This window comes from Triturus cristatus, chromosome 4_2 (genome assembly GCF_964204655.1).
Source record: "Triturus cristatus chromosome 4_2, aTriCri1.1, whole genome shotgun sequence".
Taxonomy (NCBI): Eukaryota; Metazoa; Chordata; class Amphibia; order Caudata; family Salamandridae; genus Triturus; species Triturus cristatus.
This window is the reverse complement of record NC_140586.1, coordinates 419,469,952-419,493,796: the sequence shown is the minus strand read 5'-3', so window position 1 is coordinate 419,493,796 and position 23,845 is coordinate 419,469,952. Positions and strand designations below refer to the sequence as shown.

General features: G+C 47.3%; 1 protein-coding gene across 1 annotated transcript in view; it reads right to left on the bottom strand.

Annotated features, from left to right (window-relative positions):
• Nucleotides 1-11,369: 11,369 nt before the first annotated feature.
• Nucleotides 11,370-23,845, bottom strand: part of LOC146834504 (uncharacterized) — a 42,627-nt gene continuing 30,151 nt past the window's right edge. The window contains exon 3 of the mRNA XM_085600113.1: nucleotides 11,370-11,880. Within this exon, the coding sequence (XP_085456239.1) occupies nucleotides 11,656-11,880 (225 nt within the window). The 3' untranslated portion in view covers nucleotides 11,370-11,655. The remainder of the gene's footprint in view (nucleotides 11,881-23,845) is intronic.

Sequence of the window (23,845 nt, the reverse complement as noted above, 5' to 3'; positions counted from 1 at the left end):
GGGGTACCCGACAGGGATGCCCCCTATCGCCACTGCTGTTTGTTTTGGCATTGGAACCTCTACTCATTAAGCTCCGCAAAGAGGCCATAGACTTGGGAATTTCAATAAATAACACAACGCACATAGAGTCTGCATATGCCGATGACATTATTCTTTATCTAAAAGACCTTACTATAAATCTGGACCCCATGTCGACTATATTTAAACATTTTGAACAGATATCCGGCCTGGCCATTAAATCATATGGTTTTTATTTGCGTCATAAAGACTCCCCAGACCCGATAATTTTCAGTGACCTAACACTAACGACTGCCCCAGATACTTTTAAGTATCTAGGTATACAAATATATAGAGCTTCCAATGACCTAATTGATGGCAACTTGCTGAAGGCAATAAGGTCACTCCGGATGCAAGGTTTTTTTTGGACTTCTTTACCACTGTCTGTGATGGGCAGAGTAGCCATCTCTAAAATGGTGATGCTTCCCTGCCTCTTATATTTTTTTACTAATATACGGGTTATAATTTCACCTTATATCTTTCGTATGCTTGATACACTTTTGTCAGACCTTATTTGGGGTAAGGGATGTAGGAGAGTGGGCCTTGCAAAGTTACAGCTGCGACCGGAAGAGGGAGGTCTGGGCACACTAGATTTTCAAGCATATTGCATGGCCAGTCAACTGCAGTGGTTTTCCTATTGGCTAGCAGGAAGACATATTCAGGAAATTGCTATACACCACAGCTTCTTAACCAGGGCAGCCTCCACACTCTACTTCTGCCACACGCTCAAATTCCACCTACAGTTCCCCCTTTGCTTAAGACAGCATTAATGTACTGGAGGAAGACTCTTCAATACACAAAAAGGGCTCTCCCATATTCTCCCAATATCCCCCTGCTCGGGATACCTATTACAAATGGATTAATCTTGAAAAGAGCCCTATCCCCATGGGTACAAGAAGGGGTGTCGACAGTTGGAGCACTGTTCATAGAGGGCACACTAGCAGATCAAGACAATTTTATCCGTACTCAAGGGGTTCCCTCGAAACTGTTTCTCCTTCATGCCACTATTTCTCACTATGTCAAACTCTGTTGGTCCCCTAATGGTATTGAACCCCCTAAGCATGAACTAATATACACAATTTACCTAATGGGAGAAAAAAATTATGTTTAAAAAAAAAAAAAGGCGTGGTCACTAATAATTTTAGATAGGATGAACCTATCCAGGGGTTCTCTAGTTTTGTGATTCCCGGACTTATCAAGGTATGTGTCTAGTGGCAAATTCCAGTCATCCCCCATTACGTCCTTGGACATTCCAAAGGAGTGGAGGAGTTTAGTCAATGTGGTGAAAAGATCTGTCTTGACCCCCACTGGGTCGTAGATAGAGCCCACAAACATTGCCTCATTCTGAGTCTTAACTTTGGTGAAGATGTACCTGCTCAAAGGGTCTTTCCAGTCTGCAGTTTGAAAATCAGGATAGCCACCCCATTTTTCCTATGGTCTGGCAGGACGTGTGATGGTGTTCTCTGTTCTGCTAGCATGTATCATTGTACCCACCTAGTCCCGTCCTAGTTTGTAATGTTCAGTATGTGACAGATGCATTTCTTGGATCAATGCTACATCAGGGTGCTGTAATTTTAGGAAAGATAGCACTTTCTTCCTCTTAATGAAAAGAGTCAGTCCGATTACATTCAGAGAGGCTATCCGTAATGGTCTTGTCGCCCAGCAGGTGTGAGTGGTATGTGGAAGGTGCCAGATGGTGTCAGTCAAGGAAGTATGTGGGTAACAGAGAGGGGTTTGAAGGGAAAACTAGGAACTGTCTCTGGTGTGGAGTCAGATGCCCTCGATATTTTGATAATGATACTACACAGTAACACAAAGACATAAGTAGAAAAATGCTGTCTCCTCACCCAGCTTTGGAGAATGGTAACAATGAGTTCTCTAGATCTGGATCGAAGCAGAACTGCCTGTCTGCAATCGCAGGACCTGGTTTCCGAAGCATTCAAGTGAGATTTCACGTCATGAGGACGCAGCATATCCTCAGTTTTTAATACCTAGCAACCCTGGCCAAAGGCCCACTCCCACAATCTTGCCAGGAGCAATGCGGATTAAAAAAACTTTGGCCGCAGTGCATGATCAATTCCAGAAAATGTCAGTCCTTACAGGGGCAATGAGCCACTCAGTGACACCTCCAAGCCACAAGGTCAATAACAGCGGCAGCAAATGTGAAGTAAACTGGACGCTAAGTCAAGTCCAATTAGACGCTAAGTCAAGTCCCAGCAGACTGGGCATGGCTCCCGGGCACGCTGCAATCAAATACAAGCAGCCCCGAAAAATACTGACCAGAAAAACAACTACTTGACATGCTGCCGAGTAAAAATTTAGCAATTTGCTCGTGGAAAGCTGAGGGCCTGCAAAGCAAAATTGAAGATGTGCACTTCTTAGCCTTTATAAATTCTTTCCACTTGGTGATATTTCAGGAGACTTGGGCACTGGTCCCCTTGGACATTCTGACATTCTTAGGACTCTACAAATCAGTCATAAAACTCACATGCTAGGACGACTAGCTGGGGGCCCAGCCATTTACGCAGCAATGGACATCAATGTTAAAGCAGAAGCGTTACATATTGACCACTCCAACTTACAAGCTGTGAAACTATCAGAATGCTTCTACATCAAGCAGCCGCTGCTGATAAAAAAAAATTACAGTCACCCAAAGCCTGCTAAGAAAAAGGAAAAAAATCGACCTCCTACTGTCATTTCTCACCGACCAAATGTCTTTCAATCCCACGCCACTCATTTTTTTGACAGGTGACTTTAATATGAACCTGCTGCAGGAAACTGTACACGAATAAATAGTGGAAATTCAAAACCAGATCTGGTAGATTGCCACCCATGGATGCAAAGATGGGACAACAGGGGTCTGGGCTGGGACCAATGACTTAGAGCACCTGGGGTTGAGATGTTTAAACAGGCAAAAAAAAGCCTGGTGTGCCTGCTCAGTCTACCTTGCATTCGGCAAAGACCAACTCGATCTTAGACTACACACTAGTGTCTCTTCCTTTATTTTATATGGTCTGCCTCTATCAGATAGGAACTAGACTGGAAAGTGACCAGCAACCCCAAAAGATCCTGCTAAACCTACGCTGTAGGTTTCATGACCAAGCCCAACAGGATATTGGAACAGTCTCCACTATCAACTACAGGATGCTAATTTGATCAACAGTATCTATTGCCCGGATGGAACTCAAAGCAAGAAATCAATCGGAGTGCATACTCGATTTATCCTCTGACTTGCTGGAGCAATAGGCCCAGTTTACGGTCCTCCTTCTGGCAGATCAAGAGTGTTCCACCTCAAAATCCAAATTCTACCAGGGGATCAGCTCAAAAAGAAACAAAAGCATGCTCTCAGGCTAATCCGAATAAGTCCAAACTCTTCAACATGTAGGACTGCCTTATTTAAGTTGAAAAAACCACATGAAATCATCCTACCAGATGATGTAATTAAAGTAATTTCTTCAGGGCGACGAGACGCAGCCCCTGGCCCTTGTGATCTACCACAAGCCATTTTCTAAGAAAATCCTGAATCCTGGACTGAACACCTGTGCCACCTTTACAACCATGTGCTTCTCCACCAGGCCACCCCTGACAGTTGGTGGGGGTCATTCATAGCCCCAATTTACAAAGCCACAATGACGTTACTACCTTCAAATTACTGGCTAATCACCCTATTAGAGAGAGAAGTAAAATATTTTGCCAAAGTTGTGTTGGCCGAACAAACCGAATGGTCCCGGTGAACCAAACAGGGTTTGTCAAAAACACAGGCAAATTCACAAACATCTTAATGCTTACCTTACTAATTGATAAAGCTAGATCTTGCTCTCATACCCTTCACCTCTGTTTCATGTACTTTTGTTCCGCCTTTGACGTGGTACAGAGCATCACTATTTGGAGCAAGCTTTTTGCTGAGGAATTTCTCAGACACACCTCAGGGCTATCCAACTACTAGATACCAGCACATGGACCTGGGTAAGGCTGGGAACTGGGACAACCATTTCAAGAAAAATATACACGACCAACGGTCTGAAACAAGGATGTGTCCTTGCCCCGTTTCTGTTCAATTTGTACCTACCAGAGCTAACAACAATTCTTTTTTAAAGTAAATTTGCATGCTTCAACACTGTCCAGTTTCAGTGCCTCTCACATGCTATACGTTGACGACGTAGTACTGATCAGTTACATGAAGGTAGGCCTGCAAAGACTAATAAACACCACAGCAATGTATGTGGAAAAGCATGGGCTCCAAGTCAACGTCAACGAAACAAAATCAATGTTAGTCAGTACAAGAAGTTCACCACCAGTGTTCCATCTGGAAGGCTCACCCTTGGAATCAGTGACAGAGTATACTTATTTGGGGGTAATCCTTGATTCAAGAGGTACATTAACTAAGCACTGTCAATCGATTCGAAGAATATGTAGTACCCTAATGTCTGCTTTCTGCTCCCTAAGTAACACTCTTAAGGGCTTGTCTCTCCAACCATTACCACAAGTCATGGCCACAAAACATGTACCTTCAATAGCCTATGGAGCTGAAGCACTGAAGGGAGAGAGCAGATAGAGTAATTGAAATTGCAATTTTTGGCACTTATCAGCAAGTGTTCAGTTTCCCACGACATACTTCAACAGTCGAAATTAGATTACTATTTGGGTTCCGGAGGCAGAATCTAACCAAAATTTGTCGGAAGGCACTTTAAAAAAAGTGCCGTGGAGTATGAAATCTGATTCATTCCAAGGAAGGTCCTATACAATAGATCAGAGAGCCCTCTCAAAAGGCACCCAAGTGAGCCGGGGACAGAGGAGGTTCATAGGAGGTGTACCCTACAATGTCAGGATATCACTAGAAAATAGGCGAATCCTGGTACAGTTCTACCAGTGTTCTCCAATCGTAGCTCCACCAGTTCAGGTAAAAGCAACACACTTTCTTACGGACCAGCTGGTGGACGGTCATTAAACTTTAAGTGATGACTGTGATTTGTCTATCAGAGCGCCGTGCCCCTTGTTTGTGCGTCCGCCTCCATCTGACAATCAAGATTGTCTGACTCTCTCCAGCCTTTGGCGCTATTCCTGATCTTCAATCAAGCGATTTTCTCTTGCCTTGGTAGGAGGTGTTGATTCCCCAGGTAGCTCTCGGGTGTCCATATCACTGATGTCCAGTGCATCCAGAAATCTCTCCAATTCTTTAGGGTTAGCCTAGTGTTGAATCCTGCCCTGCCCTCCACCAGAATCAGCATCACGGGCAGGTCCAAAAGACTATATTGTATTTCCCATTTCTGAAGACGGGGCTGCAAAGCCAGGAACCGTCTCCACACATGCAGGGCCGGACTGGCCGTAGCGGGCACTGGGCAATCCCCTGGTGGGCCGCACGGGTGGGGGTCGGTTTTGGGCCCCTGGGGACCGTTTTTGTTACAGGGCTGTTTTTGCAGCATAGCTGCAAAATCGGCCCTGTAACAAAATCGGCCGAAAACCGGCCCTGGCAAAGAGCTCGGCCGCAATCCCAACCCCTCCGGTGGGGGGGGGTAAGGGGTGGCCGAGCACTTTGTCAGGGCCGGTCTTTGGTTCCCAGTCCGGCCCTGCACACATGGATGGTTTCATGGGAGAAGTAGGCTGAGATTAAGATTTGGTGGTTTCACATTGGTAGGGGCCATGTTTTTACGCTGCCAAGATAATCTGCTATGCTTGTTGGTGTCTCAGGAGGTATGCCAGGAAGGGCCGGGGTCTCTGCATAAAGGAAGAGGAGGCACATGACCTGGCTCTGTGCGCCCAATGAATCTCCAACTTCGGTACAAATGACAGATCAAGAAGTTCAGTCAGAAAATCACAGAGGTATGTGATCATGTGTGTCCCTTCCATTTTTTATGGTAGTCCTGTAATCAGCCAATCAATCAGTCAATCAGTCAATCAATCAATCAATCTTGTATAGCACCACTTGTACCTCGGGGGTATGCAGGAGCTGGGATTCTGTGAGCCTTGGTCGAAAAACCATGTATTGAGCTTCTTTCTGAAGTTTTCCAGCAAGGGGATGGTTTGCAGGTGGAGGGGGAGGTCATTCCAGGACTTTGCGGCATGGTAGGAGAAGGGATGACCTCCGCAGCAGCTCTGACGAATGCGGGGGATGTGTGTCAGGGCGAGGGATGTGGAGCGGAGCTACCAGGTAGATCAGTGGAGGGTCAAGCTGTGATGTATGTAGGCGGGCCCGGAGTTGTGGAGGGCTTTGTAGGTGTGTGTCAAGAGTTCGAAGAGGCATCTTTTCTGGACAGGGAGCCAGTGTAGGGTTTTGAGGTGGGGGGTGGGGGTGGTGCTGGTTCTTCTGGGGAGGGTGAGGATGAGTCTTGCTGCGGTGTTCTAGACAGTCTGGAGGCGGTTGAGGAGCTGTTTGGATGCTCCGGCATAAAGTGTGTTGCAGTAGTCAAGGCGGCTGGATACGAGGCCTTGGGTGACTGTTTTCCTTCTGGAGGTGGGAATCCATTGGAAAATTCTGTGGAGTATGCGGAGGGTGTGGAAGCAGGAGGAGGATACGGCACTGACCTGTTGCTTCATGGTCTGTTCGCTGTCCAGGATGATTCCGAGGTTACGTGCGTGGTCAGTGGGGGTTGGTGTGGGGCCTAGCTCAATGGGCCACTGGGTGCTGTCCCAGGGAGAGGGCTTGTTCTGAAGATGAATACTTCCATTTTGTCCGAGTTGAGCTTTAGGCAGTTGCACTTCATCCAGGTGGCGACATCGGACATGGTGTTTTAGAAGTTGGCTCTGGCGATGTAGGAGTCTTCTGTGAGGGATAGGATGAGTTGTGTATCGTCGGTGTATGAGATGATGTTAAGTCTGTGGGTGCAGGTGATGTCGGCTAGCAGTGTAATGTAGGTGTTTAGCAGGGTGGGGCTGAAGGAAGAGCCCTGGGGTACACCACAGATGATGTTTTTGTGTATGGAGGAGAAGGAAGGTAGATGGATCCTCTGAGTTCGACCGGAGGGGAAGAAGGAGATTCAGTTGAGAGCTTTGCCTTGGATGCCGATGTGGTGGAGTCTGGTGATGAAGGTGTGATGGGAGACAATGCCGAAGGCTGCCGAGTGGTCAGGGAGGATGAGTGTTGCTGTTTCACCTTGGTCCAGGAGGCATCCAATGTCGTCAGTTGCTGCAATCAGGGTGGCCTCATTGCTGTGGTTGGCACAGATTGGGAGGCACCAAGCAGGTTGTTTTCTTTGAGGTACTCTGTGAGCTGGTGGTTGATGGCTTCCTCCAGGAACTTGGCGGGGAAAGGGAGTAGCGAGATGGGATAGTAATTCTTGAGCTCGTTGGGGTCGGCGTAGGGTTTCTTTAGGAGCGGCTTGACTTCTGCGTGCTTCCATATGTCGGGGACGGTGGCTGTGGTGATGGAAGAGTTGAGGATCTCTGTGAGGCTGCTTCTGATTTCTTTCCCTCCTAGGTTGTCGATATTGTGTTACAGGTGTCCGTGGGAGCCCCAGAATGGATTGAATTCATGATGGTGGTGGTGTCTTAGCCTGAGAGCTGTTTCCAGTCAGTTAGTCAGTGGCTGAGGATAGCGTTTGTAGATGTGCAGAAGTGGATGAGGTCGGTGGGTTGTGGGGTGAAGTTGCTGTTGATGTCTGTGATCTTCTGGTAGAAGTAGCCTGCCAAGCTGTCGTAGTGGGCCCTGGGAGGGGTGGATTGTGTTCTTGGCGGGGGCTGGGGAGGAGAACTTTCTGATGATGCTGAAAAGTTCTTTGGCATGGTTCATGCTCACATCGATGTGGTTGGTTTTGGTGTCCTTCTTGGCCTCCCTGAGGTGGTGGTGGTAGTTGCTGAGGGCGGATCTGAAGGTGCTGAGGTCGATAGGGTTCTTATTGAAGTGCCATCGTCTTTCCAGTCTCTTGCAGTCACGTTTGAGGGTCAGAAGTTCGGGAGTGAACCAGCTGGCGTAGTTAATGGGAATGTGGATATTGTCTCATCTACTCATGTCTTCCAAGTCGATCAGTTTCCTTTTCAGTGTCCCTATCTCTATTGATCATCTGGAATGGCGTCAATGCATGTTCCTACATCCGTTAGTAGTGTTTCAGTTGCGTCCAGCTGTTGGTGGAAGGAGGCACTATCCAATCAAAGTGATTGGACTTCCACAGCTATTTTAGAGACTGCATCATTAATTGAGCTCATAGATTTCTTGATGTCCAAGAGCTTTCAAAGTAGTGTATCTATGGCTGATGATGACAGAGGTGGTGGGTCGTCCAGAATAGTATAATTCGCGGTTGGTCCTCAAGTCTTTACCCGGGAGACAACCTCTGAAAAAAGGAGTTGATGTGTGGACTTTGACTTAGACTTGGACAGGTGTAGGTTACAGAAATCGAAGGGGTAGACAAGCATTGTTCCAGAGAAGTCAAAGCGATTAAGGAAGGCTCCCCGTGGGGTACCCAGACAAAGAAACCAGAGAAGTGTCGTCTCAATCGCGGCCTGTGCTGTATCATGAATCGGGGTGCAGGGTATGAATAATCCTGGATGGAAGACGGTGGGCAGGGCACTGTTCCGGTGCCCAGTAGGTGATCAAGGCCAACGCCTTGTGCGTGAGAAAGTCGGGATCCGACACTCGCTGTGTTGACTGATCATGCACTGGATAGTTCAATGGAGTCTCACGTAAAGGCAGGAACACCTAGCAGTAGGTCTAAAGCAGCTTGGCAACAGTCAGTAGTAGATGTAATGTAGGTAACGCACTCCTGGCGTCAAGTGCCAGTGTCTGTAAAGGATGCAAATTCCTGTTGTCCTCACTTACAATGGCCAGCTCAACCTCTCGTATGTTAGTCCTCCCACCTCAGTTACTGAACAGAGGTTTGGCAATCTCCAGTGTTGGCTGTGTGTTAACAATTTGAGGCAAACTGGTGGTAGTTAGAGGTGGCGTAGGGAGAATTCACTCACTCTAGAGAGTTATTGCCATTGTTAATGATGAAAGGGGACTCACAATGTTCCCACTCAAGATGGTTGCCGCCGCCCTCCTTTCAGCAGTCCTCTCTCCCGTAATGTGAGTACTCAGCCATTCCGGTGCTCCGTATGTGTTTTCGATCACCAAGGCGGAGGGGCGCCATGTCTCACCCTGGTGATTGCTCATGGCTGTAATGGATTGAGGCCCCTTGCCGGGAAGGGTGCACAGCTCCCAATTCACATCACTACAGGACCCGCTCTCCGCCAGGAGGACAATGGCTGGTGCTGACGGGTCGCTGGTCTCCCCTCGGTAAAGTGGCTGGTGTGTGAGGCAGTTGAAGTGACTCTGAGATGGGGACGAGGCAGCCTTGGAACCCGCCACACGCCTCTGACGCCTGTGTTACAGCAATGGAGACTCTGGAAATGCCTCTCCACTGCCGCCAAAGCAGTCTCAAAAAGCCCTCAAAACATGTTGGCCGAGCTCAGGGGTGAGTTACCGGAAATGTCGCCCTTCGGGTGGGTCTTAACCCCATGACCAGGGCCTTGAGAGCCAGAAGCTCTAAAATAATTCCTCTATGCTGTTCGGCATCAGGCTCCACCCCCTAAACCCTATCATCTAGATAGTTCATAGAGATCCCAAGCAAAAGAATGCATGCTTTTTTTCAGTTTTGATTGATTACACAGAAGTGTACTACTGGAATGGTATAATTCTATATGTTTCAAGTTGATAAAAGAAAATAATTGTTAGCCATTGCGTTAATTCTGAGCAGATGCCGTGATGCAGCTTAACATTCCTGCTCTGGCTAGAAGGCGCAACACTCTGCCACAACCTGACATGTAATCCAAGAGTTACTCAAGCATCTCAGACAATGAGATGTCCAGGACACTAGGTGGAACGCTCTGCTTGGCCATCAGAAAAGATGCTGGACTGGTGGACTGAAGGTCCACCTCTGCCATTATCGATGTGGAAAAAAGATTGTATTGATGCTGTGGCCATCTTTCAGTCAGGCACTGCTATATTTTGCACCTCAACTAAAACACACCATTCATTGCCTGATAATTAGAATGACAGAATGGGGATATAGGTTCCTTTAAACTGCAAACCCATTGAAATAATTGTGATACAGTTGCTGCCTGGGGATGCAGGCAGAAAGAAGCTGATGGAGTATCAGACAGACCAAGGCATCTCCCTAACCAAGCAGGACACTAAGGAGAGGTGCTGCCCTGAGAGCTGGGGCAGAAATCGTTGCTTGAAAAAGTTGCCTCTGTAATGCCCCAGAAAAGAATCCAATTACAAACTGGAATTAGACCACCTCATGAATGAGGCAGATGATATGCTATGACTAAGTTAGAACATTGCTGTTATTCTTACATTTTGCCTCTGTAAATCTTAATTTTATCATAATGTGCTCTTCCACTATCTAACCTGCACTGCTATGTCATAGTTCACCAGCATGGCCTAGACTCCCTGACTATGCATTGCCCATGTAACATTTCCATTCCTCGTATGCATACACACTTCTTCCCCTCTCCAGGCTCTTTACCCCATGGCTTTCCACGGGTGGGAACATTCATGTTGCAGATTAGGCAGGCTAAAGTCAACCCTATACTACTGACCCTGGAAAAGCAACAACATTCTCTTTGGACGTAGGCAAATATTGTACATACTCTTCTTCAGGATCATAACCTCCCTCCCTCATGGCAGGGGGTTGCCTGGTTCCAATATGGACTTGTCTCCCTTTCCCCCATGCAGCTAAACTTCACAAGTCAGCATGCAACATACATTGCATGACTCAGAGAACACCAAGGAGAATATATTTGCAATGACTTTATGTATCTCTCAACTACTGAAGTAGAAGGACGTTCTGCTCATGAACTGCTGGCAAACTGCGTAAGATTGTTCCATGCTGCAAAAAATGGCTGGGCATGCTCATGCGCGTGTTGCAGCGCGGAAACTTAAGTAACGGGGAACAGACAAAACCCATACCAAATATCCTCCCTTCGTCACAGACCAAATATCACTCTAACACTTTCACTCATGCAGTCATTGGTGGGGCCCATAACACCAACATTCACACATCACTTCACACTGGTCTGCACTTACAGGAGAGATGAGTGTTGTATGCGCTGACATGAAAGGAATACCTATAGGAAGAAAGTTATATTACATATCTATACACTAATTTCCTTACACCTACAGATCTTAATCCTAAACATCAAGATACTCCTTCCACGTGATCAATGGATCATTTAGTTGGATTGGTAATTGGTGATTTAGAACCAGCTAAAACACATTCATGATTTTGATCTTCCCTCCTTCAATAAACCACAAATACATTTGTTTGTTAATCAATATTTATCTATTTATCGCAAAGAGTTTAGTTTACATCTAGTAAGTTTATTACATTTTTATGTAAATCACAGAACACCATATTTACCTAAACTGGCTATTGGGCGTCCTCTAAGTCATCAAATTAGCTGTCAATCAGTCGGAATTCAAAAGTAGTTCATGCGGCACGCTACAGTCCCAAGAATGGACAAGGACCAGAGACGTGCAAGCATCTATCAGTGCCCATAGATTTTATAAAGTTGGCAGTTCATCAAGAAAATGGGCAGCATTCAGTCTGTCACAGATTCAGGAACGCAGCAGTCACGTAGCGTCACCGTCGTCTCGTTCGGTGAGGTATCACACAGTTCAAGAGGTTACGTAATCGTTTTGGATTTTTCCGGTTTCTTGTAAATGTCCTTTGTTTTAATACTTGGATGACTTCCCACCGTGGCCTTGTTCATGCACAGCGTGGCAAGGGTCATGACGAGGCCACAGGAACAAACTGATGCGCAGTCGCACTTCGCCCGAAACCTCGTGGAATGGTGGCCATCACGTCGTGTCAGGTTGGCGGCCATCTTGTTTTTAGGCCGAAAGGACAACTTAAGCGAAACAAACACATAAAAGTAATTAATACATAGAAATAATTAATAAAATATTAACCCCTTACTAATCCTTCTATGTGCATGTAATTATCTAGCGTATAGCGACATTCAAAGCGTTTACATTCACCCATTTGATGTCATCTGGTGCAACATAACGAAAACGTCACAAAAGCAACATATATCATGCAGTATTCTATTTACTACATATACTACTGTTAGTATGCGTACATATTTTAGTTATAGAAGTTAATTAGCCATGCAAAATGCAAATCCCACGTATATTTCATATATTAGTAATGTTGATTAAACCCAAGTAAACTTATTTAGTAACATTACAATTAATAGATTATTTAATTAGTATATTCATGCAGAATAGGGGGGTATACAAAATGTTTTTCTACCCGCTCCATCACGCGCTTTCTCTCTGCAACCCACAATCCACTCTGTATGCCGTGGGCCTGCGCCAAAACCTTGCTGCTTGCGGTCGTAGCAGCGGAGCAATTTATGCTGACAGGGTGAGCTGGGTGGAGTATTTGCAAGCTACAAGGAGGTAAGGTGTGAGGCTGTCGCGGTGTTGTGCAGTGCGCTGAGAGGTGGTTGCACCACCCAGTGCGACTTGCGGGCGCCCCATGTTCCTTTACCTGTAATATTTTTCTTGAAATCAAGGAGAGAAAGGAGCAGTGAGGAGGCAAATTCTTGCCTATGTAAGTGACCCGGGGTTGAATCCGCCCTGGTAGTATCACCTTACCAGGGTGGGACGAGATGGCCCATGAGGAAGCATGTCACGTTGCATGAGCGAGCCCACCTCGTCCAATTCTTGGAATTGCCAGCTTCAGTAGGAGACTCTCCAGCATTTTTAAAAAAAAAAAACCAGGATCATCTGAGTAGCTTCTACTTCCCCCCAGAAGCTCCAAACACAAGGACACTACACTATTGTTGTGTGTTGTCAGATTTTAATTGTAATTGCATTTATATTTATATAGCGCTCACTACTCCTGAAAAGGTGTCGAAGTGCTTTTCGGCGAGAAGCATGCTGCTTCGGAACCAAAAAAAGAATTAGTGGTGAATTAGTATAGGGAAATATAAAATTAATTTGAGGGATGGACATGTCAGCATGTTAATTGGATTGCAAAAGGATAGTAGAGGGATAGAAGTGGAAAGGGTTTGCACTTACATTGCGCTTGCTACCCCCTATGAGGCATCAAAGCGCTTTTCAGCGAGTAGCACGCTAAGCAGGAACTCAAACAGGATTAGTGGTGATTTAGTATAGGGAAATTTGAGCGGTGGACATGTGAGTCTGTTAGTTGGATTGAAAAGGATAATGGAGGGATGAAAAGGTGAAGGGACTAGAAAGTGTTCATTTGGAGATCATAGCAGCAGGAGGAGGTTTGGGATGAGTAGAGGGGAGGGGGTGAAGAGTCAGCGGGAAGGGTTTAGAAAGGCCTGTTTGGGAGATCGGAATAGTTATAGAGGTTTGAGATGATGCAAGGAGTGGTATAGGAGGGAAGAGGAGGGAAGAGTCTAAAAAGGGTTATTTTGAGGATCATAGTAGTAGAATGAGGTATTTTGATATATAGAGGTATAGGTTGAGAAATAGGGTAGTGCATTGGAGAGAGTAGTAGAATGAGGTTTGAGATGAGCCAGAGAGTTGAGGTAGAGGATATATTGATAGAGGTATAGGGTGAATATAGGGTAGTGCACTGGAGATGCTGAATTTGGAGTAAAGTAATAAATATAAAAAAATACATAACTACATGGAAGGTTTACTTGTATAAGGAAGGTAATATATCTAGATTTAAGTGCATTTCATGAACTCAGACTTTCAAGTGTTGCTGTACTTTAAACTAATGTATTTGTTTTTATATTTGTTTTAATTCAATAGTGAAGGAATTGTAGATGAATAGTTATGATAAAAATTTACTTATTCGTGCAGTGACCTATATCCATGTTAAACACAGAATGACATAACCATAAGTAATATGTACATTTGTTAAGCAGAACTAACGAATATCTATGTATTTACAAACATGATTTTTATACACATGTATACATGTGATGTGAGGCTATGGCAGTGTTCTGCAGTGCGCTGAGAGGGGGTGGTCCCAGTGCGGCTTGCAGACGAGCCATGTTCCACCACCTGTAATATTTTCTGAAATCAAAGAGAGAAACGAGCAGTGAGGAGGCAAATTCTTGCCTATGTAGGTGACATCCTGAAGCTTTTCCATTCTTGCTCCTGGTGCGGCCTCTCCAACAGCAAAGAAGTAGCAGTTGCGAGAAGCGAGTCCTGAGTGTTTACAGTAGGTTCGATGGTCACAGACTTATGGCCTGGAGTCTCTGTTTAGTATTCAAATTATAAAACATAAATTCTGGCAGTTCAAAGTAAGTAGAACCTTATAAATATGTCTCCCGGTAAGCTAAGAATTCGCCGCTCTCAGCGTAATGGAAAACAAAGCTTTGATAGACAAACTGGAAAACTCCCAACCTAACAACGGGTTAGTGCATGCGACTCCAGCGAAAACACACTCCCCCACAGTTGTTTACTTCTGGGAATATGTAACAAAGCATTACAGGAGAAGGGCTGAAAGTGCTCAGGCTGGGGAAACAGTAACAAACTGTTAAATGAGTGTGACACGGCTGCTTTGTCAATAATTAATATGCTGTCGCTAATGTAAAAAAGATTCCAGGCGACGTTGAAAGCTTTGATGCTGGTTAATATGAATCACTCAAAACAAAATGAGCTCTTAAAACTAATTAATGCTATTGCAATCAGTAATGAAACAATTACTTACCCACCTCACAGACCGGTCTTTATGCAAGTGAAAAAGAAAAAAGGACGCTGTTCCCCTTTCTATCACTATTGCTATACACTGTGATGCACTTCAACCTTCCCCTCCCACCTCCCGTTCATCCATAAGCTGAAATAAACATAACAATAGCACACGTATAGTCACAACTTCCCTTATATAAATGTGAAGTTGCCATTAGAAATAAAGGAATGGTGGGAGTTGCGACTATGCGTGTGATATTGTTATCAATCCAAGGGAGAGTCAGAATTACGCCTGGAGGTAACCTCCAGGATGCCCACTTGCCAAGACTGAATATATGAATGATATGAATGCGGATTACCAGTCCTTAGGCTAAGTGTGTGGTCCACGGGTTGAACATTTACATTTTATGAACCACAGAGAGGAGAGTCTCACAACAGTTCCCTTCTTATTCGATTTTCAGAGGTAAAACACCAATTATTGCATACAGGAAGGATCTGCTGTGCTCCACTCCTACATATAAATTAATATGCTCTATGAGATGGTTGAGCCATAGAGGTAAGCAGCCTATAGATGAGAGGGCTCAGAGGATAGGAGAGCCACTCTGCTAACTGAAATAGTGTTCACTATGCACTGACAGATGCTCACTTGATTGGACACACGCTGTTGCTGGCGCTGCTGCAGGCGCTTCGCCGCGCTTTTAACTCTCCTCGTTTTGTATCTTGTTTAAATTTTATTTTCTGCACTTATTCCCTGATTTTAGCAGGGTCTTGGCCCCCTCCTCTTACCGCACATAATCGGCTCCCTCACCGCCGTTTTGGCGGGCCTGGATCCCGGGGGTGGCTCATTGTGGGCGCCATTTTGGGTAGGGAATGGGAAGATAGCTTTGGGCGCCATCTTGGAGCGTCCTCGCGCTCGCGCTTTAATTGGCGAGCCTACTTAAGGCGAACCTAGTTTCAGGGCAGGCCTTGACAGATGCTCACTTGATTGGACACACGTTGTTGCTGGCGCTGCTGCAGGCGCTTCGCCGCGCTTTTAACTCTCCTCGTTTTGTATCTTGTTTAAATTTTATTTTCTGCACTTATTCCCTGATTTTAGCAGGGTCTTGGCCCCCTCCTCTTACCGCACATAATCGGCTCCCTCACCGCCGTTTTGGCGGGCCTGGATCCCGGGGGTGGCTCATTGTGGGCGCCATTTTGGGTAGGGAATGGGAAGATAGCTTTGGGCGCCATCTTGGAGCGTCCTCGCGCTCGCGCTTTAATTGGCGAGCCTACTTAAGGCGAACCTAGTTTCAGGGCAGGCCTTGACAGATGCTCACTTGATTGGACACACGCTGCTGCAGGCGCTTCGCCGCGCTTTTAACTCTCCTCGTTTTGTATCTTGTTTAAATTTTATTTTCTGCACTTATTCCCTGATTTTAGCAGGGTCTTGGCCCCCTCCTCTTACCGCACATAATCGGCTCCCTCACCGCCGTTTTGGCGGGCCTGGATCCCGGGGGTGGCTCATTGTGGGCGCCATTTTGGGTAGGGAATGGGAAGATAGCTTTGGGCGCCATCTTGGAGCGTCCTCGCGCTCGCGCTTTAATTGGCGAGCCTACTTAAAGCTCCCCTCTCCCGCGCAGCGGGACGCGCAGGTGAGGACGCCGTTGCTTAGCCGGAGTCGTGCCAGAGTCCTGCCCGTCTGCGCTCGTCCGCGTCGAGGCAGCGCGAGGCGGGGCAGGCTCTGTATCTCAACACATCGTTGTTTAGCCGCTCCTGGCAGGTATGTTGTCCTACACACGGTCAGAGCTGCTGGCCATAGGGCAAACGTCCAAAGGAGGTGCGTGTAAGCCTGTGGACCCTTTAATTGGCCCATACAGCTGCGCCTGTAAAGGCTGGTCTCTTAAGAGCCCTACTAAAATACGCTCCTTGGACAATGCCGCCCCAGTCACACGATTACGTGTTGCATCGCGAGATCTTCGTATTTGGTGCCTTAATGTTAGATCACTTGTAAAGCATCATTTGTCTATTTACGACCTGATAGAGAAAGAGGATCCCGATGTTTTCTTAATGACAGAAACCTGGCTTCAGGACTCCGACTCTGCCATATTGAATCTTGCATTCCCCCAGAACTATACCATCTTCACTTCTAACAGGACCACAAGAGGTGGTAGCATTGCTATGGCAGTCAAATCCTGTTTTCCGGCGGAATGGAAGCCGTCAGGACTACCCGCATGTGAAAGCGCTATTTTTAAAGTCGCCTTTTCCCATCAATTTACCTTCAGTGGCCTACTTGTATACCGTCCCCCCGGCAATGACTCGGTTTTTAGGTCTGCGCTGGCCGATATGGTCAGTCCTATAGCACTCGGCTGTGCCAATTTTAATATTTTGGGTGACCTCAACATCCATTTCGATAATGGGTCTTCCACTACTGTGAGCTCCTTGTTGGCGGATCTGGAAGCTCTCCAACTGATTCAGCTCGTTACCCTTCCAACCCACTCGGGAGGCCATATTCTTGACCCCTTCTTCTCCACACTAGATGGGTTAAGGCTGTCAGAACCGAGGTTGATGGGGTGGACTGATCACTTGTTAGTAGAAGCTTTCTGTCCGGTCCTTGATAGGCCTTTTATACCCACAGACAAGCCCATCCTTAAAAGGCCTTGGCATAAGCTTACGTTGGAAGAGTTTTACGGTGTATTAGAGCGAAACCCTCTGAGTACCTTCACTAATGTGGATCAAGGATATCAACAGTTCTGCGCATGGATCACAGATGCCTTGGATTCTCTTATACCTCTGCGGTGGTCGAAAGGCCGGACAAAAACACCTAGCCCCTGGTATAATGAGTCTCTCGCAGAATTAAAGAAATCCTGCCGAAAAACAGAGAGGGAATGGAGACGTTCCTATGACCCTGCGCTGAAAACTCGGTATTTCACTGAGTTGAAGCTCTATCATAGAGCTATCTGCAGAGCAAGAGCTGCATTCTACGCTCATGAATTTGCTACCAGCCCCAATCCTTCAAAACTGATTTTCAAGGTACTGAAGGACCTTATGAAAAACAGATCCTCATCAGAGGTGATTTGCACAGATTCGCACTGTGATAAATTGGCCTCCTTTTTTGTGGAGAAAGTGGAAAAAATCTATCATGGGTTCGACACACTCCACCAGGATCGACTGGCTTCTACCCCTGTCACGACAGATCTTGAGCCTTTGGCCATTTTACCTGAACTGTCTATTGAGGCCTTTGACAGGTTCAGCCTTAAGGTCAAGTCAGGCTCTCCTGCGGACCCGTTAAAGCCAGCCTTCATTAACACACTTTCCCCGCTGTGCCGTGACCCCATATTGAATCTTATCAATATGTCACTGTCTTGCGGAACGGTACCCGCGGCATGGAAACAGGCAGTGGTCACTCCGATATTAAAAAAAGCCAACTCTGACCCCCGATTGCCAGAAAACTATCGACCTATCTCCCTGTTGCCTTGGATTGCCAAAGTAACAGAAGCCCATGTCAACTCTGTTCTGTCCGAGCATCTGGTTCGTAACCAGATTCTGGATTCCAGTCAGAACGGCTTCCGGTCAGGACACAGTACCGAGACGGCATTACTTTACATCACGGAACATCTTCGCCAGGTACTTGACTTAGGTCATACTGCAGCGCTTATACTATTAGATCTAAGCGCTGCCTTCGATACTGTGTCCCACCATATACTTATCCAACGCTTACAGGAGGCGGGAGTGACGGATGTCGCTCTCCAGTGGTTTCGGTCTTTTCTGGCAGACCGCTCCTTTAAAGTGGCTATACCACCTGGTCAATCTGCCACCTATCCTTTGGAGCTCGGGGTACCACAGGGATCTTCGTTGAGCCCGACAATGTTCAACCTCTATGTGAAACCGTTGGCTGGTGTCGTCAAACAGTGGGGTCTCACGATGGCCTCATACGCGGACGACACACAGCTAGCGGTGACACTTAGTGAAGACCCTGAGGTGGAGGCCCCCAGATTCCGTGCGGGTCTCTTGGCAGTAGCCGGCTGGCTTCGCACCAACTGCCTTCAGTTGAATGCCACCAAAACGGAGGTGTTGGTTCTAGGGAAGCACGCGGAGTTATGGGGAAATCAGTGGTGGCCATCGGAGCTTGGCGTCACTCCTATTCCAGCTGCTGGAGTGAGAAATCTAGGAGTATGGGTAGACTCTGCGCTGACCTTCAGAGATCACACCAAGAAGGTGGCTGCCACGTGCTACGGAATTTTGCGTGGTACTAGGCCGGTCCTAAAGTACTTTGATCCCCCTACCAGACAGCTTGTAGTCCAGGCCTCAATACTTTCTCGGCTGGACTACGGCAGCTCATTGCTGTTAGGGGTGAATCAAGCGGAGGCCTCTAGGCTTCAAAGAGTACAAAACGCCGCGGCACGAGCCATTGTGGGCCTTCCCAGACATTGTTCAGTGTCTGGTACCATCACGGCCTTGCACTGGCTCCCGGTTAGACAGCGAATTAAGTTCAAGGCGCTGTGCCTGGCCTTTAAAATTCTGAAATCTTCTTCGCCGCCGGCACTTGTTCCTCTTCTTAAGCCCTATATGCCTTCGAGATCCTTGAGATCGGAGGGGCTTCATCTGGCCATCTGTCCACGCTTCAAGCTGAGCAGAATGGGTGGCCGCTCCTTTAGGGTGCTAGCGGCAGGCTTATGGAATTCGCTCCCTGTTCACATTCGAGCTCTTGAAGATCTGCTCACCTTCAGGCAGGCGACTAAAACCTTCCTGTTCCCGGTATCTAGTTAATTTCTTTTCCTTTATTGTGTGTTATGTTATAGCATCTGTCAAAGCGCCAGGACGCCCCTTTGCTGGGGCAGCTGTGCGCTATAAAAATACCAAATAACATAACATAACATAACATAACATAACTGACGGAGTAATGCTACCCGCAGGTGGTTTGACTGTGTATAACATGGGTACTCACAAACTTTCTCTCGGGGGCCAAATTTACAGTGTGGTTTGTGGCTGAGGGCCGCACCGGTGGGGGCGGGGGCAGTGGGGGAGGAGGCGGGGCTAGAGCAAAAAAAAACCTATGACCATGAGGTTGAACACAGGCCCCTGCAGCGGACGCCTTCGTCCACTGAGCCACCAGACCCGGCATTCACACATCTTTATCTATCTATCTATCTATCTATCTATCTATCTATCTATCTATCTATCTATCTATCTATCTATCTATCTATCTATCTATCTATCTATCTATCTATCTATCTATCTATCTATCTATCTTTCGCTCCGTCTCCCTCCCTCCCTCTCTCTCCCTCTCCCTCTGTCTCCCTCACTGTGTCTCCCTCTCTCTGTCTCCCTCCCTCGCTCTCCGTCTCCCTCCCTTTCACCCTCCCTCTCTCTGTCTCCCTCCCTCTCCCTCCCTCTCCCTCTCCCTCTCTCTGTCTCCCTGCCCATGCCTCCCTCTGTCTGTCTCCCTCTTGTCTGTCTCAGTCTGTCTCCCTACCTCTCCCTCCCTCCCTCTCTCCGTCCCTCTCTCCCTCCCTCCCTCTATCTCTCTCTCTCTCTCCCTCTGTCTCCCTCTCTGTGTTTGTCTCCCTTTCTCTGTCTCCCTCCCTCCCTCTCTCTCTCTGTCTGTCTCCCTCCCTCCCTCTCTCTCTCCCTCCCTCTCCCTCTTTCTCTCTCCCTCTCTCTCTCTCTCCCTCCCTCCCTATCCCTCCCTGTCTCCCTCTGTCTCCGTCTCCCTATGTCTCCCTCCCTATGTGTCCCTGTCTCCTTCTCTATCTCTCTCACCGTCTGTCTCCCTCCCTCTCTCCATCTCCCTCCCTCTGTCTCCCTCTGTCTCCCTCTCTCCGTCTCCCTCCATCTGTCTCACTCACTCTGTCTCCCTTTCTCTCTGTCTCCCTCTCTCTCTCTGTCTCCCTCCCTCTCTATCTGTCTCCCTCCCACTCTCTCTCCGTCTCCCTCCCTCTCTCTATCACTCTCTCTCTCCCCCTCTGTCTCACTCACTCTGTTTGTCTCCCTTTTTCTGTCTCCCTCTCTGTCTCCCTGTCTCCTTCTCTCTCTCTCTCTCCGTCTGTCTCCCTCCCTCTCTCCATCTTTCTCCCTCCGTCTCCCTCCCTCCCTCTGTCTCCCTCCCTCTCCCTCTCTGTCTCCCTCCCTCTCTCTGTCTCCCTCCCTCTCTGTCTCCCTCCCTCTCTCTGTCTCCCTCTCTCTCTACGTCTCCCTCCCTCTCTCTCTCTCTGAATCACTGTTTGTCTCCCTTTCGCTCTCCCTCCCTCCCCTCTGTCTCCCTCCCTCTCCCTCTGTCTCCCTGTCTGTCTCCCTATCTGTCTCCCTCTGTCTTCCCCCTCTCCCTCTGTCTTCCTCCCTCTGCGCACTCTGTCTTCCTCCCCCTGTCACCTCACCTGCTGCTCTCACTCCCTGCTGCCCTCCGTCACCTCACCCTGCTGTCCTCCTCACCCTTTGACACCTCACCCGCGCTGAGACAGCTTCCGAGAACACACACAGCCGCCGCCGCACCCAAGTACTTAACAGGTGTTTTAAAAACCATTCACTTGTTAATGAGGCTTTATTGTATTTCACCTCTTCTTAGCGCCCCTGCATCAGGGGCGGTAAGAAGAGGTGAAATTCAACAAAGCCTCATTTACAAGTTAATGGTCTTTAAAAGAAATCGCCCGGGCCCCAGAAGCTCCACGCTGCTGCAACCGGCGATGTAAAAAACACACAGGTATGATGTCTATAAGGTCCGCGGGCCGCCACGGAAGGCTTGCCGGGCCGCCGCCGGCCCGCGGGCCGTACTATGAGTACCCGTGGTGTATAACAATCAAGACGAGTCTATGGAATAGGAGATAGAGTATCCCTATGTGAAGTGAGAAGATCGGTCCGCTGTTTCACCGGATTCATGCGGGGATCCATGAAGGTGAGATTAGTATGCAATGAAGTGTAATACAATCTTGTGTATGGGAGTTCAGAATGAAGAATATATGGTTATCAACGGCGGCTCCTCTGCAAAGGCGGAGGAGCGTCATCCCACTGCTCTCTGAGCAGTTCTAAAAGGAAAAAAAAATGACAATAACGAAGCGTTATCATCATTTTATTTTTCCTACTGCAGTGCTCAGTTCATGATGTGCCGGCAGGGCTGGGCTCGGTGATGCCAGAGCACTACAGGGGAGGGAGTGGTGAGCACTTGGAAGTGCGCATGACCTCTTGGGCCGGCTAAACAGTCATGCTCACTTTGCATGTTCTCCACCAGACTGTACTGCACAGCCTGGTGGAGAACATGCCCAGGATCCCACTGCCTGTCTGAGCACCGAACCATGGCGCTCAGACCAATCACAATGCTGCAATGCAGAGACCTGCATAGAATTAGAGGAGAATTAGAACATCTGCAAAGGACCTAGCAAAGAAACTATTATACATCCACCAAACCTACTATGAAAAAGGAGAAAAGGCAGACAGGCTGGTAGTCTATAAACTCGAAAGCACATAAAGGCACTCAAATATGATGATGGCCGGATGTCACAGAGACGACGGAGATCTTGTCATTCTTTTACCACTATTACTAAACCTTATTTTATAGTCAGGAGCTCAATACAATGTCTCAGGACAACTATCTTGGAGATTCCACTCCCCTAAATTTAGAAAATGATTGGCATCCCTAGAGGAATGTGAGGCAATAAAACACTACCCACCTGAAAATCCCTGAGTCCAGGTGGCTTCATGGCCACCTTCTATAAAGCATATGCCTCTTTACATGCCACATTCTGGACAAAAGTATTCAATGACTTTTTGACAGCGGGGAAAGTGACAAATAAAATGATGAGTTCCCACCTCAAAATCTTCCTCAAGCCAGGCGAAGACCCACTCTCTTGCTCTTTGTATCGGCCTCCTTAACTGCAATGTGAAAATATTTACATCCATACTAGTACAACACCTCCACCACATAGGACCTCAACTTGTTTCCATCCTTCAGTCAGGCATTATCAAAACGGCCAAGCCAACAATAAAATCCGGCAAGCAGTCACCTTGATAGAAGTAGCCAAAAGACGAAATCTGCTGATGGTCTTCCTCTCCTTCAACACAGAGAAGGCCTTCGGTAGGGTGTACTGGCAATACCTGTCAAAGCTGCTTGACAGGAGCCGTATGGGCCCCAAAATGAAAACATTTGTTTAAGCAAACTATCAAAAACTGACCGCTGGCTCAAGATCACTGGGGAATGTATGGCAGAGATCCCCATATCTAGGGGAAGAAGACAGGGATGCCCCTCTCCTCCTTAGTTTTTGCCCTGGCAATGTAACCCCAAGTAGCCAACATGGTCTGCCATTAGGTACCTGGGAAATCAACCTGCCAACCCACACAAAGGCATTATATGGCAGCAGCATTCCTCCATTAATCACCGCCTTATTCAAAGACCTTTGCTAATGGGGCAAACTTGAAGTTTCTTGGATGGGCACGCTGAACAGCATGAAAATTAATTTCATGCAGCCTGCTTTATGTATTAAAGACACTCCTCATCATGATACCCAGAACGACAATGAAACAAATTAGACAAAAGATGCTAGGGTTCGTTGGCAATGCAACTCTCCAAACGTTGCATACTCAACTCTTTCATGCCCCACAGCAGAGGGAGGCCTGGGCTTTCCTGACGTCACTACCTAGGCCTGGGCAGCTCAGTTATGCCCAGCTTTAGACTTCAATTATAATCCAGACCATAGACCCTGGCTACAGGTTGACCAGGCATTCTCAACTATTCAGCTCAAGGATTCATTATGGCTACCACACTTGATTCGAATGGGATCCCAGACCCTCCTCCCCACAACGTTAAAGTAACTTGACTATTGGCAACTAGCCCTCCACAAAAAAGCATTCCCCCTTACCCTTTTCCCTAACCCTACTAATCAACAAACCAGATTTTCCCACTGGATGACGGACGCAGGGTTCCTTTCCTTGAACCAAGGGGCTCCTCTCCTCCTCTCTTAAAAGAGTTCTTTGATGATGGCGACCTTCGGTTGAAAGAAATTCTGATCAAAAAATGTATCTTGGCCATAGACTAACACAAGGCCTACACTGGGTTGGAGGAAGCCCCAGTGAGACAAATTGTGCAGGAAAGAGGCACACATGGAATCCCTCTCTAGCAATAACATGAGAAACAAGTGTATCTCCTGGCTCTACTGTTACATTCTAGAACTCAGCCACCCACAAGAAACACACCTCTGGCTCTAATTGGGAGAGGGATCTAGAGACCAA